The 16,850-nt window shown below is 40.0% G+C and overlaps 1 protein-coding gene across 1 annotated transcript in view; it reads right to left on the bottom strand.

Moving 5' to 3' along the window:
* Positions 1–16,850, bottom strand: part of LOC610614 (collagen alpha-4(VI) chain-like) — a 108,336-nt gene that overhangs the window by 14,527 nt on the left and 76,959 nt on the right. Inside the window, exons 27-33 of the mRNA XM_038570811.1 lie at positions 14,458–14,493; positions 14,292–14,354; positions 12,953–13,015; positions 11,600–11,635; positions 10,696–10,732; positions 8,155–8,166; positions 7,574–8,067 (exon numbers count right to left, since the gene is read on the bottom strand). Of these exons, the coding sequence (XP_038426739.1) occupies positions 7,574–8,067; positions 8,155–8,166; positions 10,696–10,732; positions 11,600–11,635; positions 12,953–13,015; positions 14,292–14,354; positions 14,458–14,493 (741 nt within the window). The remainder of the gene's footprint in view (positions 1–7,573; positions 8,068–8,154; positions 8,167–10,695; positions 10,733–11,599; positions 11,636–12,952; positions 13,016–14,291; positions 14,355–14,457; positions 14,494–16,850) is intronic.

Here is a 16,850-nt window from a genome sequence, read left to right as displayed (position 1 = left end):
TGAGACTTGGACATGAATGGTTACACAGTTAAGTTTCCCTGACAGATGCAGATAATTTGCAGGACTTCCACCTCATGATGAAATTCAGAATGCTGTCAGATTATTTCTCTCTGCATGTGAGGTTGGATATCTAAGATTAGTCATGTACATCACGTTGTCTGCTCTCTGTCAAAACATGAAGGACAGGGCCCCACTGAAGGGCAGCTTCTCCTCCTTCATCCCTGTGGCCAGGACCACATAGGCTCTGGAGCCTCCTCTGGAATTAAGGGGCTAGGGACTAGAAGATGTCACACTACCCTCAGGGAGAGAAGATGGGCAAAGGTTACTTTGGAAAAGGATTTTCTATAACTTGTACTCCTTACAGAGCTCTTCAATCTTTCTGTTTGGGACTGCAGCATACCCTCAACTTTAGCTCTCAGAGTGAGCTTACTTGAAAGAAATATCTATGTGGAGAAAGAAATATAAAAAGTTGAACTTTAGTGCATGCTAATGCAACACAAAAACAACATGGAAACTTTCCTAAGACTCTTAAGAAGAAAGGCAAATGTATTCTCTCTTGTTCCTCACAGGGTTATGCTTTTTCCTGACTTAGAAATTCATATCAACCAAGACTGATTAAATAGCTACTAAATAAAAAATTTTAACAAGCCCTACAGAGGTACAAAAATGACAGTCACCCCTTTTAAAGATCTTAAATCCTAGCAGGAAGGATGGATAAACAATTTTCAAGAAAGAAAGAGGTCCAATGATATGTTTTAGGAACACAGGAAAAGAAGATTCATTTGAAGCACAAGTCATAGAGGGAGCCTGATGATGATAGTGACATCTGGCACTTTGGGAAGAATGAGTAGGATACTTACTTAGTAAAGAAGCAGGTGAAAGAATTACAGAGTGGAGTAACAGCATGTACAGAGTGGAGGAACAGCATGTACAGAGTGGAGGAACAGCATGTACAAACCAGAGGCAGATAAATAGTTGTTTATAGAATTCTCCTTAGTGTTCCCACTCCCCAGAGATTAGAGAACACCCTCCTCCACTGTGCAGCTACACAGCATATTTGATACCCTTGAAACCCCCTGCCAGATGAAGGAGGCTGACATGAAGAAAATGTGCAGAGTTGCCAAAAGTCAACATTCAGATCTATTCCACATGGTCATCAGATCTGAGTACTGACCAAACCAAATTAATCACCTGATTAATCACCAAGGATTATAGAGAACAGTAGAGGTACGTACATGGCCACAAATCACATGAGGCCATTTGAAATGCTGCTGAAATCAGGATTCACAGCAGTGTTCCAGGAGCTATAAGAAAACTGAGATAACCCTAGGAGCATCCATTTTATTCCAAGCGTTGTGTGGAAACGCTAAGTTCGGGTACATTATTAAGTCACAGGAAACATAGGTGAAGTATGTTATAAGATGCAGAGTTTGTGTGGATTTTTAAGGTACTATGAAAGACGTCAAAGAAATTCAAATATCCCCCCAAATTTGACCCATGGGAAGAGTCTAATGTAGCACTAACAGATTCTGTGGCAGGATCCCAGGTCCTAGTCCTTGATCTGCCTAAGGTCTTTGATGTGACCTTGGACAAGGCTCTGGCACCTCACATTCCTCAGCAAGAGAGCTAATAGTCTGAACAAATGCCACAAGTTTTCTTCCTGTTTCAACACAGCCTGGTCCTAATTTCCAGTCTTCTGTATTTGCCTCATGTTCAGGACACTGTGTTACCTTTTCTACTCTGAGCAACCCAAGAGGATGTAACTCTTCCATCTGTTGTCTGCTTATTGGAAAATTACCAAATTCAATTGAATTGGAATAGTTACAAAACTTACATCTTTTTAAAAACTTCTCTTAGGAAGAATAATTTTATGATCACACTTAAAATCTTTACTACTCTTACAAAAATAAAATTGTGGGAACAAGTACACAAAAACACAATGGAAGTCCATAGGGAACTATGATTCAGTATAGATTCATCTGTGTCTACTTGTCATTAACAAACCTCTTATTACTTTGAATTTGAACTTGCCAGCATGGTCCTAGTCATTGATAAGGTAAGCAAGATAATTCCTGGGAAAGCTCATGCAGGGAGTGTGGGAGGGAATCCAGTAAGAAGAGGAGAAAATTGGCTCTGTGATTCTTACTGCAATTTCCCATCAGTCCAGAGATGGAAATTTTTAAAATAGAGTACCTTAAACATAGACTAAGTGATCTGCTTGAGGCGCAAAGCCTTATGGCAGTTTGAATCAATGCCTTTGGCAATTCTCTCAACCAACTTCATTCCTGAATGTCCAGCTATGGTCTGTTGGGACTAGTTGTGTAATAAACACAGGAGTGTACGGAGGGGAGAAGACATGGCACATAGATTTGCATTAAGGTCTTCTTTTGTTTCCTAGATAGATATTTTTTCAAAGGATTCAGATAGCCCTTAAACCCTCAATTTTTAAAGAAGTCCTCATGAGTTCTGAGCTACAGAGACTCACAGGGTTCAATCCAATGTTTCAGCTCCTGTATAAAGCTGCCAGGGTCATGGGACAATGTTCTTTCCTGGGACTGAGCTAAGGGAGGCTCTTGGCTTGGATGGATGGGAATAGAAGGGAAGAAAGCAAATGCTGTGGAGGAGGATTTGCCTTGGACAGAGGGAGACTTAACTGGACCCTAAGGAGGGAGGCTTAGAAACCATCTGGCTTCCAGTTGAGTCAAGAACTTGGAGGACAAGGGAAAATAGGCAAGGTAGGGAAAGAGGCAGGTAGAGAGAGTAGTCACACAACTTGTGACAGATGCCAGGAGCCTAAGTCTAGCCCCTGCTCCTTGCAGCTGGCATAGTTCCATCCCACCAAGACTGCGTGAAACAGCTGCCTCTCCCTTGGACTCTCCAGCTAACATCAGGGGTTGGCATTGGATTGAGGTGTCAGGTGGTAGAGTGGGACTTGGGAACCTGACAGACTGGAATGCAAATTCCAGGACTATGCAGTCTAAAACAAATTGTTTACCTTTGACCTTCCCTTACCTCACCTGGGAAATGCAGATTATCATTATTAACTTGTGGGACAGTTACAAGGATTAGACCAACACTCCTCAATCTTTAATAGTCATGCAAATCATCTGGGGTCTTGTTAAAAACACAGAGCCTAGGATCGTGCCCCCATCAGGCTTCATGCTTAGCACAGAGTCTGCTTAAGATTCTTTCTCTCCCTCTCCCTCAGCCCCTCCCCCTGCTCGAGCAGGCAATAAATAAATAAATAAATAAATATCTTATTTTAAAATGCAGAGCCTAATTAATTAGATCAGGGGTAGAGTCTGAGATTTGGCATTTCTCATGGACCTGGGTAATGCTCATGCTACTGGTTCTGGGACCATATTTTGAGTAGTGAGGGGTTAAGGTGAAAAAGCATGAAAAACCATATAGCATGGTGGTTAGAACTTGATAGGTGCTTACTAAACAGAAGCTATCTAATCTTTTTTATTATTATTATTTGACAGAGAGATCATGTGCATACATGTGAATACAAGCAGGGGGAATGGGAGAGGGAGAAGTAGACTCTGCTGAGCAGGGAGCCTGATGCGGAACTCAATCCCAGGACCCTGGGATCATGACTTGAACCAAAGGCAGCCACTTAACCAATTGTGCCACCCAGGTGCCCCATAAGCTGTCTAATCTAATAGTCACTGGGCAAAGAGGCACTCTTAAGGTCCTTGAAGAGATGCTAATAATAGTGGCTATCCACCAAATATACACATAGAAAGTATCAGTCCAATGTCCCTGTAGGTGCTACCTCTTAGAACTCTTATAACAAATCTGTGAGTTTATCCCCATTTTATAGGTGAATGAGTTGAGGCCCCAGTGCCAAGAAAATGTATCCAGATAACATATGGAATAGAAAGAGAGTGTAAAGTCTCATTGCCTAATTCCTACCCTTGGTTGCTGATCCTGGCCTTAGAGGAGTAACAATCTAATGGAAAGCAACAACCCAAAAGGCCTCAGCAGTAGCTTATCCATGGCCTCTGAAAGAGCCTCTCCAGGCAACCCAGTATTTTCTTTAAAAGAAAATAAAAGGGAAAAAAGTCTTCCTTTAACTATTCTAAATCCTGAAATTATACCAAAATTTAAAATTACCCCCCAATTTTTTTTACCTCTCTTAATGTTTCTATCTTCTAAAGCTGATTTTTACTGTCTCCATGATAGCCAGCATTCTTTGGATTCTTCTTTTTTAATACACAGAAATAAAAATAGGGCTAGTTCATAGATTTATCTCATAGTGTTGTAAAGATAAAATGAGTTAATACATGGGAAGAATTTAGAACTTCTAAACCCTCTTCCCCTTTTTGACTTTTGAACTCAAAATCTCATTGCTAATGGGAATTCCAGATCTTAAGCAAGTTATTTAACTTCTCTGTGTCTCCATTTCATCATCTGAAAAATGGGCCCATAATAACAGTTATCTTGCTGGGTTGTAATAAGGATTAAGTGAATCAATAAGTGGAAAGATCTTAGCACAGTGCCTGAGTCAATAAACGTGAGCCATTTTCCTAGGTACCATTTCAAGGGAACATGCACTAGAATTTTCATAAAGAAAAATGAAATTTGAAACCTGGCACTCAAATTGCATTTTCCCTATAATCCTCTGCTTTTTAACTTTAAAAAAACGGAGCAAATATTTTGAGACACACACAGCCAATTGGATCCAGGCACAAATAGTCCAATGCTGCAAAACTGGTATTTTTAGGGCTAACTTCTTAGCCCTACTAAGCTACTCAATGAATGTCTTTTAAAAATCTTTTAAATAAAAATCTTTTAAGTATGCCCTCACAGCCTCTGAATCATGTTTAAATGGACTGAGAAGTTAGGGCATCTGTTTATACAATCATTTCAAATTGAACAACTATCATTTTTCAGAAGGGGCATGTGGGCGTTGTTCTGTGAAATAAAATAGCATAGACGTGAAAGACAAAAACCTCACAAAGAGTCAAAGAGATTCCTCAGGCAGATAATTCTGAAGACAAATTACAGGATATTCCTACTCTCCTAACAGAATCCCCCTAAGGATAACACACGGAGTAGAGGGGAGGTTAAAGGTGGCAATAAGCCCAGTTATGAAGAGATGAGGATCTTTCTGACAGGCCCTGAGAAGGGAGTTGTCATGTTTATGGTTTCTCTCCTTGCCCGTGTCAACAGAAACGAGGTCATCCATTACATTTGAGCTGGAAAGCACCATTTAGCACCATGTAACATTTCTACATTGTTACATTTAGGAAACAGAATTGGTTTCCAGCATCTTGGGGCCAGAATATCCCCAAGAAATAGAAAGAACAGAGACAAATGATGGAAATGAGGTCCAAGTATACTGAAGCTGGCAAATACTTTTCACATACCATTATATCCTGTAATCTGGAACCCAAAGCAACTAAGAGGGCAAGAACATTCTGACTAAATATTAACACTACATCAGATCCCAACAGTCTGCCCAGGATCCTTTCAGAGAGCCACACTGACAGGCATTTGGGGGACATAATTATATCCCCAAGGATCACTCTCCAAATGTTAGGGAAATGCCTTTTGTTTGTTCGTTTAAAGATTTTATTTCATTTATTTGAAAGAAAGTGGGAGAGAGAAAGAGAACACAAGTCGGGGGAGGAGCAGAGGGAGAAGCAGACACCCCAGTGAGCAGGAAGCCTGCCATGGGGCTCCATTCCAGGACACCAGGATCATGACCTGAGCAGAAGGCAGATGCTTTTTTTTTTTTTTTTTTTTTTAATGATAGTCACACAGAGAGAGAGAGAGAGGCAGAGACACAGGCAGAGGGAGAAGCAGGCTCCATGCACCGGGAGCCCGACGTGGGATTCGATCCCGGGTCTCCAGGATCACGCCCTGGGCCAAAGGCAGGCGCTAAACCGCTGCGCCACCCAGGGATCCCCAGAAGGCAGATGCTTAATCGACTGAACCACCGAGGTCCCCAGGGAGATGCCTTTTTGAAAATATATCATTACACCAGTAAGGGAACTAGATAACATCCCCTTGTGACCCTCTCTCCATTTTAAAGCTGACCAAAATGAGACTTAGAAAGACGAAGGGGCTTTTCCAAAGGCACTTCATCACTGATGAAAGAGCCACTCCCTAATTTTAACTGTTATTTGATTACACCCTGCCTTTATGAATCCATTCAGGAAATTATTGACAGCCTCCCTCTTGCCAACCCATATCTGTCCACACATCCTGCTGGACAAGAGGGATGTAATAGCAAACAAGGAACTCATCCTCTGCATCTTAATTTTGTTTCTCAAAACCAAAGGTATGTAGTCTAATAGTTTGCAAGCCATCACAATTTTACCTATTGATTCTCAGAAGCATATTCACAGTTGCGACAGTATCTGTCACCTACCATTTCTCATAAGAGAAAATTAAATGGTTGAGCACAGCTAAATTAATTAGCTATTTAGGTTGAACCATATGACATTTTCATTTCTACAGGTCTAACACAGTTGAATATTGGCAATGTCACATGGTTCAAACTGACATTCATAAGCATCCTGGAGTCTCTTAAATGGAGAACCACTCTTTTTTTTGATAGATCATCCCATATATTCCATGTGAATGTGTTATGTGAATTTCAGTTAGAAAAGCCAAGTCTGGAGAATAGGTACATAAATTGTGATATACACACTTAGGATAGATCAGAATAGTAGTAAAGAAGAATAAGTTACCCATATACACAACATAGATAAACAAGGAGAACTGACATTACTTTGAGTGGAAGAAGCCAGATACAAAAGAGTACATGCTATAGGCTTCAATCGATACGAAGGCTCAGAACAAGTCAAACTACTTATTTTCCTGTGACTGAAGCCGGAAGAGCAGTGACTCTGCAGAGTGGATGGTTTGGGAAAACATGAGCAAAACTTATAGGATGTTGAAAGAGTTCCATATCTTGAACCATGTCTAGGTCACAAGGGTTTAAACATTTCTAAAAATCCATCCAGCTGTACATTTTAACCTAATGCCCTTTACCCAGTTTGTTATATGGGTATGTATTTTATACCCCAAGAAAAGAAGGGAAGGGAAGGGAAGGGAAGGGAAGGGAAGGGAAGGGAAGGGAAGGGAAGGGAAGGGAAGGGAAGGGAAGGGAAGGGAAGGGAAGGGAAGGGAGAAAGAAGGAAGATTCTACAGACCTTCATGATATAATTTAGCGTAGTGGTTAAGCATAGGCTCTGAAGGGAAATAGTATTAGTCTTGCCAATAACTAGGTTTTTGACTTTTGATGGTATACTTAACCTTTCTAAGCCTCAGTTTTCTTATCTCTGAAGCAGAGATGTATAGTAATACCCACGTCATAGAGTTTTGGGGATATTAAATAAATTAATGTTTGTGAAGCACATAGCACAGAATAAACACTCAAGAGTGGCCAGTTAGTACAACACTAGTAGCAGGGTCCCTACTGAGGACCCCTGCTTCCCATGCATACACATTGATTTCTGGAGAATTCTTCCTCTGAAGCTTTCACTCAATGTGGTTCTTGATAGAGGGATAAAAGCAGGTACTAAGCCCCCACCCCCTCCATGGCTCCCCCGCTTACCCACAGGGCACTGGGGAGGTTGTGTTCCTCCGTGAAGGTGATGACCGTAGAGGTGATATCCAGCGCACTGAGTTCCAGAGTGGCAGTGCTAAAGGCATCCCTACCATGAGTCCAGCCTGCCTGGAAGAACACAGCCACTTTCCTCATGAGAAGTCCAGAGCGCACACGTTTGAATACATGTCTTGCCACAAACCTCATGGCATCCCCGAGGTTCCTGCTGCCAGATGACCCTTGCAGGGGGATCCTCCTGACTGCCTGCAGGAGTGAGGGCTTCCCCTTGTGGTCTGAGAAGCGAATCAGGTAGTCTGTTTTGGCATTGTATGAAACGATGGCCACTCTGGCACCCGTTGGGCAGTTACTGTCACTGATTTCCATCTTCATTAACAGAAACAATAGAATGTTTCTCATCCTCTCAAAATCCGACTGGGAAACATCATTCGACATGTCCAAAGCAAAGACCACTTCGCTAGGGAACACTGGGCATTTGGAAACACCTTGACACAATGGACACACAGATTTAAGGTTTTCTGCAATGCGTCTGAGCAGGTGAAGTTGAGTGAATAGGAAGATACATTACTTACCTGCTGAACAAGCTGGAAGGGAAATTGTTTTGAAGAAAAAACAAGACATCGTTAGTTTATGTAGGCAGTGGTACATTTTCCAGCTGAGTGCCTTGATGTGAAAACCATCTCCTCTGAGAAATTCAAGCAGTGACCTTCTCCAATTCCTGCCTGAGTTTGGTAAAGACCTCTATTTGCTCCCGATATCTATTCTCCCTTTTTTTCTTTTCTTTTTTTTTAATTTAAATATTTTATTTATTTATTCATAAGAGACACAGAGAGAGAGAGAGGCAGAGACACAGGCAGAGAGAGAAGCAGGCTCCATGCAGGGAGCCGGATGTGGGACTCAATCCCGGGACTCCAGGACCACATCCTGGGCGGAAGGCAGGCACTAAACTGCTGAGCCATCCAGGGATCCCCTTTCTCTTTTTTTCTATAGTAGTAGATCCCCAGTCTGTGTCTGGGCATATGGGTGCCTGGAATAAAGACTCCGTTTCCCATTGGGGGAGCTATCTTACTAAGTTCTGAATAATGGAATAAGAGAAATAGTAGAAACAACTTCAAAAAGATAATCTTCCCCTTTCCCTTTTCCTGCCAGCTGAAGCTTGATCAGTGTTTTGGACCATCCTATTCTGAATCTTTTTTCACTTAGTGTATGATGACCATGTATTCTTTTCATCAATAAGTTTAGAGCGGTATCACCTAGTTCACTATAGATATGATATTCCCACCAAAATCTCTTTGTGATTAGCACACTTGTACATGTATCTGTGCCTCTCTGTTCAATTATGGTGCTATACAAATCTCTATCATTATGGTTTTTGATATGCAGGGTCCAATTGCTCTTCAGAAAGTTGTACCAATTGACACTCTTACCAGCAATGTGCACTTTTATATATTTCCCAAATTTAGATAGAAAGTTTTTTCTGATCTTAAAAATATTTCCAAGTGGAGAGACAAAAGAAGTATCTCTTTTTTTTTTCACTGCATCTCATTTATTTTTCCAAAAAAAGTATCTCATTTTCATTCGTATTCTTTGACTTCTTATGAAGTCAAACATTTTTACAGGTTTTTTTGGTCATTTGTATTTTTTCTTCTCTGAATCTTCCATTAATATCTTTTGCCCATTTCTTCTCCCTTCCCTTCTATTCCCTTTCACTATTATTTATCAGACAGGGAGAAAGAACATAAAGACTCCTCACTCTGGGAAACGAACTAGGGGTGGTGGAAGGGGAAGAGGGCGGGGAGTGGGGGTGAATGGGTGACAGGCACTGAGGGGGGCACTTGATGGGATGAGCACTGGGTGTTATTCCGTATGTTGGCAAATTGAACACCAATAAAAAATAAATTTATTATTAAAATATATATATATCTTTTGCCCATTTTCAATCTAAGAGTTTTTAACACTAGGTTCAACAAATATGAAATATCTGTGCTTGTAGAGAAAAATGCTTGAGTAGGAACGATTGTATATATTTCAACATGTCAGAGTCAAAAAGGTTAGGTCCTTTGCTTGGGTCCATTGCTTATATTGTATATATTTTTCCTCATTTTTCGCTTTGCTTTTGACCTCACAGTGCTCTTCAATATAAAGGAGTTTTAACTTTTGACATGGTCAACTCTGACATTATCCTTTGTGGTCAAAACTATGGTATTATTTTTTTATGATTTCTAGGGAAAAAGACTCCAGAATCTCCTTGAACAGCAACTGAATGAGAATGGACAGAACACAGAGTTTGAATAAGCAGAGGAAAACTCAAGCACCCGAATTAAGCACTCTGCCAAATCAATGTTCTTTTCCCCTTGTTAGCGAGTGGAGAAATGTACATATTACAGGATACAAATATCCTGGAATACACTGAAGACACTAAGTAAATTTCAATCTGGGAGTGTGGCAAAATATTAAGATCTGATGATTTGTAATTCCATTTTTAAAACATAATGCAAATTTAAAAAGGACACATTTCTTATTGAAGTCTCCCTGGTTACTCCTCTTATTTAAATGGATGGGATTAAAATAACAAAACTTCTCTTTGTTTTGTGTTAAGAAGCACCTGAGATGCAGACATGCAAGTGTGCAACTGACATTGCCTTTCATGAGGTGTCACATTATAGTGGAAATTTCTTCACTGTTGAGATAGCATGCCTTTCAGCCACTTCATCACTGAGACCACATTGACAAAGATCACTTACCCAAAGGGAGACCAGCTGATATATTAATTTATAAGAGCCTTTCATGAGAGGGCACCTGGGTGGCTCAGTCAGTTAAGCTTCTGCCTTTGGCTCAGTTCATGTTCCCAGGGTCCTGGGATGGCCCCACATCAGGCTCCCTGCTCTGTAAGGGGTCTACTTTTCCCTCTCCCTCTGCGCCTTCTCCTTCTCATGCTCTCTCTCTCTCAAATGAATAAATAAAATCTTTTTTTTTAGGAGCCTCTCATGATAGATAATGTTACCTCCCAAATCTCAGTCAAATCCATAGGTCATTTATGTCCCTAGTCCATGATCATGACCTATCCCACTTCACACCATGGCCCCCATTTGAGCCTTTCCCAAACTACTTACGGCACTTTTCTTGTATGACATCAATGATTTCACAAGGCTGTTAGAAAGATGGAGAAAGACAGAAAAGGAAAAATATTTAATTTGAAGCATATTCCTTCGTGACATGTCATCTGGATATTACTAGTGCCTTTCTGAAGCTTTTTAAAGCTACAATAGAAAACACAAAAATTGTAACAGCAGATGAAATGATCCAGAACTTACATTTCTAGATAAAATGGATATTTAAAAACATTTAAAATGTATTTTATATACAATAGAGTGCTCATATTATTAGTGATAGGTAAATATGGGGAACTTTTTAAATTTTTTTATCTGCCTCACAAAGCAATTCCTGGAACATTTCTTTAGAATGACTGCCAAGACAAGGACCCATCACACCTTTCTTAGAATTCTATTTTGTTCTTTTGATCTCTTTTGTTCTGTTTATCCTTTGATTCTATCACTTCTTGGTTCTCACTTGCCTCCACTTCCTTTCCCCCAGCACCAGTAGTATTTCTGTGCATGTGAGATGAAAAACCATCATAATTTTGAGATTGTTTTCAGGTATGTCATGAAACACGAAGATGTATTCTACCATATGTTGGCCTATAAATACTTTATAAGCAATTTTTGAACTCTGCAAAAAGGCATATTGCACAGGGGTAGTAGCCTCAAAGTCTTTCCCTCCATGTCAACCAGTAATAGTACTCAAAAACATCCAGAGTGCCTCCATGATGATTCAAAATACATTCTACTCTTTTCATTGATATGATTATAACATCTCAGAGGCAAGTCTATAAACTTAAAGTACTAAAAGAATTTGTAAGAGGAAAAACAAAAGAATCTTTATAGATTTCTCTTTTGTGAAAGCGTAAAGTCTCATGTGCTAAAAAGAATAAGGTTTAGAATTAAAATGTTCACCTACCGTCACATCTGCCAAACCTTTGGGGCCCTTGATACCCTAGAAAGAACAGAAATGAGTTTAAAATATAAGATTCTGAGGTCCAATACATTATTATCCAGAGTTGGCAAAACATTCTCACAAGGTTACCATAGTACAAATACAAATCCACCTTCTTCCCCTTCACTCCTGGCCCTGGAAATCTGATCCCTTAAGGAAGAAAGTCCAAGTGCCTAGGAGGTATGTCCCAAACCTCAGAGTCCACGATATCCAGGAATATGGTACATGAAGAACCTTAGAAGATCAGGTCATCTTGAGAGCAAGCCATAGTTTAGGATCCAATTCAGGAAAAGGCCTTTCAAGATCTCAGGATCATTCAGAGACAGTTCTAAAGTAGACTCCTATCATTCCCTATTCCTCCTTCTCAGGCTGCCTACCTCCATCCTATCTTTACTTAATGCTAAACAAGTCATTCCTGGAACCCTTTGAAACTATAGGCCTGCCTGAGCTACTCTGTGAGACTAGAGATCTTTGTTTTTATCTAGATTCTACAAGGTAGTAGTTTGTCTCCTCAGGCAGGTCACTATAATCTTCTCAGCCTTTGTTTTCTCATCTAAAATGAGCATGTGCATCCTTCTAAGATTTTTGATTCTATGACTTCATTGCTCCTCTACAGTAAACCCTACATTTAGTGAAACCACCAGGTTCAGCCCATGGCTCACTCACTGTACCAACCCTCATGAAATGACAGCCTAGCCTCATTGGACAAGGGGTGGGGCAAAAGGACAATCGCCCCCAAAGTCTTTCCCTTCATACCAAATGACCTCCCAGGGAACTTTAAAAATTTTTTATCTGCCTCACAAAGCAATTCCTGGAACATTTCTTTAGAATGACTGCCAAGACAAGGACCCATCACACCTTTCTTAGAATTCTATTTTGTTCTTTTGATCTCTTTTGTTTTAAAGTCCCAAAACTTTAAAAATATTTGTGGACTTGCAACATTGTCAGTTTAGTTAAGATTATAGAATTTATATTATATAATATAATAATTCTATTTTTTTAGGGTTTCCTTCAAACCCTGTTTGCATAAATGCTGCTCATTTTGTTTACATTGATAAATTCACCCTCCAGTAAGTTTTAAGTAAAATGTTTATTAATCTCCAGTCACTTTAATATCTTCCCCATGTTCAAGTTAACAGTATATATTGAATAAATATACTGTGTAAGGACTTGAAGCTAATTGCCCTCTAAAGCATTCCCTATACAGATCCTCTAGTGCCTCCCTCTAGTTCATTCCTTCATTAAGATGGCTCTTAGCAAATCCTTATTCACTTTTACACAAAGGTTGAGAATAAAAGAAAGAAGAGTCCATGTTACCACTGGTCCTGGAGGGCCTTGGTCGCCTGGAGTTCCAATAAGTCCAGGAAAGCCAGCATTACCCTAAAAATATCCAAACCAAAGGAATAAGATTCTCTTCTTGAATACAACTTGATTAAAGCCATCAGACCCACTTTGAGATACTAAGTTATCATTATTTCTAAGATCCAGTGAATCTGCTATGGACTAGCTAGTTTATGAACTATATCAATTGAGTGGGACACCAAGACTAGAGAGAGAAAGGGTCTCCTTATGAAAGTCATCTAAATTGCCCCCTACATACCTAATCCCAGCCAGCATACCTAATCCCAGCCAGCATGTGGACATACACACACTTCCAAACCTAGTCTTAAAAAAATGATTCAATACTCAGTTTAGACTCCAGATCATATAATTAAAAGAATACAGGAAATATACACTGAGGGACTGACATCAAGAGAAAGGACAATTTCTTTCACCACCTTCTGGTCTTTAGAGTCCAAATAAAGGTATATGCTGACCATGCCTCACTGCTCGTCTTATAGGTATTTGAAATGACATAGCATTATCTACATGTAATTGATGTTTAATCCTTTTTTATTTGAAACCAGAGACATAAGCTTAGCTGAGGGGGCAATATTAGCCAGCAGCAAACCAAGTTAGGCATAGATCCATTTTTTCTTTATGTCCTTGCCAATATATGAAAATAACAATTATTGAATACCTAGATAATGAATATTCTCTTTCCTCTTTTCTGTACCAAACAATAGTCTATGCCTTTTTCCCAGAAGGCCTTGCTCTCTAATGTCTATTAGCTAAACACTATCAAGGTTTTAGATATCCACAGGCTTTTTCTGAAAAGAGCTGCCAGTGATTGCAGCTTTTCGAGATTGAACCTTTGGAACCTAAAGAATTTTTAATAGTAGGCTCTACAAAGCATAGTGAAAACACAGCTCAAAGTCCACCAGGATGGCAGCCACATTCTTGAGAGTCTAGTCATAAATTAGCTAAGAGAAAGTTAAGGCTTGGAAGAATCATAAGATATAGCAATTTTTGCTCTGTAGCTAAAACAATACTCTTCCAAAGGATATCCAGACTTATCATAGATATTGATCCTATGTAACTCCAACTTGGATTTTCTGTTATTATGCTTTGATGAGCTGCGTTTGCATTTACAAGATCAATGAGAGTGGTATTAAGGGGGCGGTGGGGGGGGGGGGTGAGGAAGATGTGGAATGTTTACTGCCTGAGGAGTTCAAGAGCTCCCTGCTGAGAAGTCCATGAACCCAAGAGAATGTTCCTGTGAGTACTGTCATGATGTGGGCCTCTATAGACCTTGTGAAATTCCTTTGGTTCTTACCCTCCTCCCTCTGATTCCCTTTGCCCCCTTCTCTCCTCGGTGGCCTGGGTCACCATCTTCTCCCTTAATAGAATCAAAAGCAAAACCTTAATTTGAAGAAAAATAACTAGAAACAAATGATACATGCTGCATACCAGTTGTAACACCCAGAAAGATATCTTCTTACTTGTGCACCAGGAAAGCCAGGAAATCCAGGTTCACCCTAGTGTCAGAAATGAGATAAGGTCTTGTTTAATGTCATGTGATTAAGTCTTTCTTTGACATTCCTCAGAGAAAAATAAATAAATAGACTATAATTTTAAGAAAACAGACTCAAAACACATGCCAGGAAAAACAACTATAGCAACAGTTGTTATCTTGAGCTACTCCCAAGTGGCCATATTTTATTTCTATAATTCAGTGTGAAGCAACTTGCACATGATTTTTACCGATTCTAACCCTTTCTTCCTCTTTGCCCTTCTGGCAAAGGGAAAGATCCTTCCCTTCTTTGCCAGAGGAAAGGAGACAATGAGACTTATTACGTATTGTGTAATGGAACTTCCTTCTTAAGGATTTTTATCTATTGGTCTAAATAACCAGAGGTCTGAAAAGAACCAAAGGAAGGTGTACCAAATTGACTGCTGGGAAACAGGTGCTCATTGTCAGATCAAAGGCACCCTACGGGGCACCAGTTGGTTAAGTGTCTAGCTTTGGCTCAGGTCATAATCCCAGAGTCTTGGGATAGAGCCCCACAATGGGCTCTCTGCTCAGCCTGCTTCTCCCTCTCCCTCTGCCCATTCCCCTGCTCATTCTTTCTCACTCTTTCTCAAATAAATAAATAAAATGTTTAAAAAACAAACAAACAAAGGCACACTACAAAGCAACTGTTCATTCAGCAAATATTTAGTTAGCACCTACTACGTGCCAGGCACTATCCTAGATACTGGGAAATGAGCAGTGAACAGAACAAAGACCCTGCTATCATGGAACTCGCCTGTTAGGGAAGAATAAATATATGTCAGGGAGAGATAAATGCTAATCTAGAAAGGGCATTAAGGGATAAAGAATGGCATGGATGGGGTTGGGAAGGAAATAACTATTTTATATAAGGTGGTCAGACAAAGCTCTTGGTAATGGCTGCCTTTGGGCAAAGACCAGCATAAATTGAGGAAGCCAGCCAAACAGGTATCTGGGAAAGAGCATTTCAAGCAGAGAAATGAGTGTGTGAAGGAGCCTGAGGCAAGAATATGAATGTGTTCCATGTTTGACAAACTCCGAAAGAGAATGGCAGGAGAAGAGTAGGAGGAGATGATGTCAGAGAGTTCACAGAGGAGCCAGGTGGTAGAGAGTCCTGTAGGCCATGTTAACAATTAATTAATTAATTAATTAATTCAGAATTAATTCTGAATGACATCAGGAGTTGAAGCTTGGCTTTGAGGAAAAGAATAACATGATCTGATTATTCATTTAAAAGATGGGTCTAGAGGTGCCTGACTGGCTCAGTCGGTAGAGTACGTGACTCCTGTTCTCAGGGTTGCAAGTTTGAGTCCCATGCTGGATGTAGAGATTACTTGAAAATAAAACCTTAAAATAAAGAAATAAATATGGCTCCGGTTGCTGCTCAGAGGACTAATTAGATGAGGTGAGAATGGAAGCAAGGAGCCCAGTTAGGTGGCCTGGCCCAGAGGGTAGCAGGGTGAGAAGTGATGAAATGCCGGATTTATTTGGAATGTAGACTCACAGCATTTGTTGATGGGGAAAATATAGGTGAGAGCACTTATTAAAGATGGAGCAAGTGCCTGCCTTAAACAACTGACAGATGGGAAGCTCTAGTCCCTGAGATGGGGATGGCTAGCAGAGGGACAGGTTGTCAGGGGAATTGATTTTGACTGACCGGATATCTGATGATATTAAAGGATTATTGTTAATTCTTAGATTGACAGTGGTATGGTAGTTCTATTTATAAAGAATCTTTTAGAAGTACAACTTGAAATATATATTCATGGAATATCTGATACTTGGGATTTGCTTCAAAATAATTGGGAGAAGGATACATGCATGGCGGAGTACATATGAAATAAAATAAAACTAGCCAAGGGCTTTTCATTGTTTGAGCTAGATGATAGATACATGGGGAGAGATGTCATTATATTAGTCTCTTCACTTGTACATATGTTTGAATTTTTCCATAATCAAAAGTTAACAAAAGAGGAAGGATAAAGGAAGGAGAAGGAGGAACAGGAGGATGAGAAAGGAAGGAGGAGGAAGTTGTTTGGGGACATGCCAATTTTAAGGTAGAAACATGTTTAGAGTTTAAGAGATTGGTCCAAGCTGGAGAAGTACACTGGAGATCACAGGATAGATGATACTTGATGCCATGGAACTGGATAGGGTCATCTGAGAAGTAAGTAAAGAAGGGAATAAGAGAAGTACAGGAATAGAGCCCTGAGTCTTCTAATACTTAGAGGTCAAGAACATTCAAAAGAAATAGAGAACAAGGAGCCAGTTAAAACCAGGGAAGTGGTATGTTCTGGAAGATGAGAGAGGAAAGGTTTAAAGAACAAGCCTATGACCACCTTT

The sequence above is a fragment of the Canis lupus genome, chromosome 23, assembly GCF_011100685.1.
Source record: "Canis lupus familiaris isolate Mischka breed German Shepherd chromosome 23, alternate assembly UU_Cfam_GSD_1.0, whole genome shotgun sequence".
Classification (NCBI taxonomy): domain Eukaryota; kingdom Metazoa; phylum Chordata; class Mammalia; order Carnivora; family Canidae; genus Canis; species Canis lupus.
This window is presented reverse-complemented; position numbering and strand designations above follow the sequence as displayed.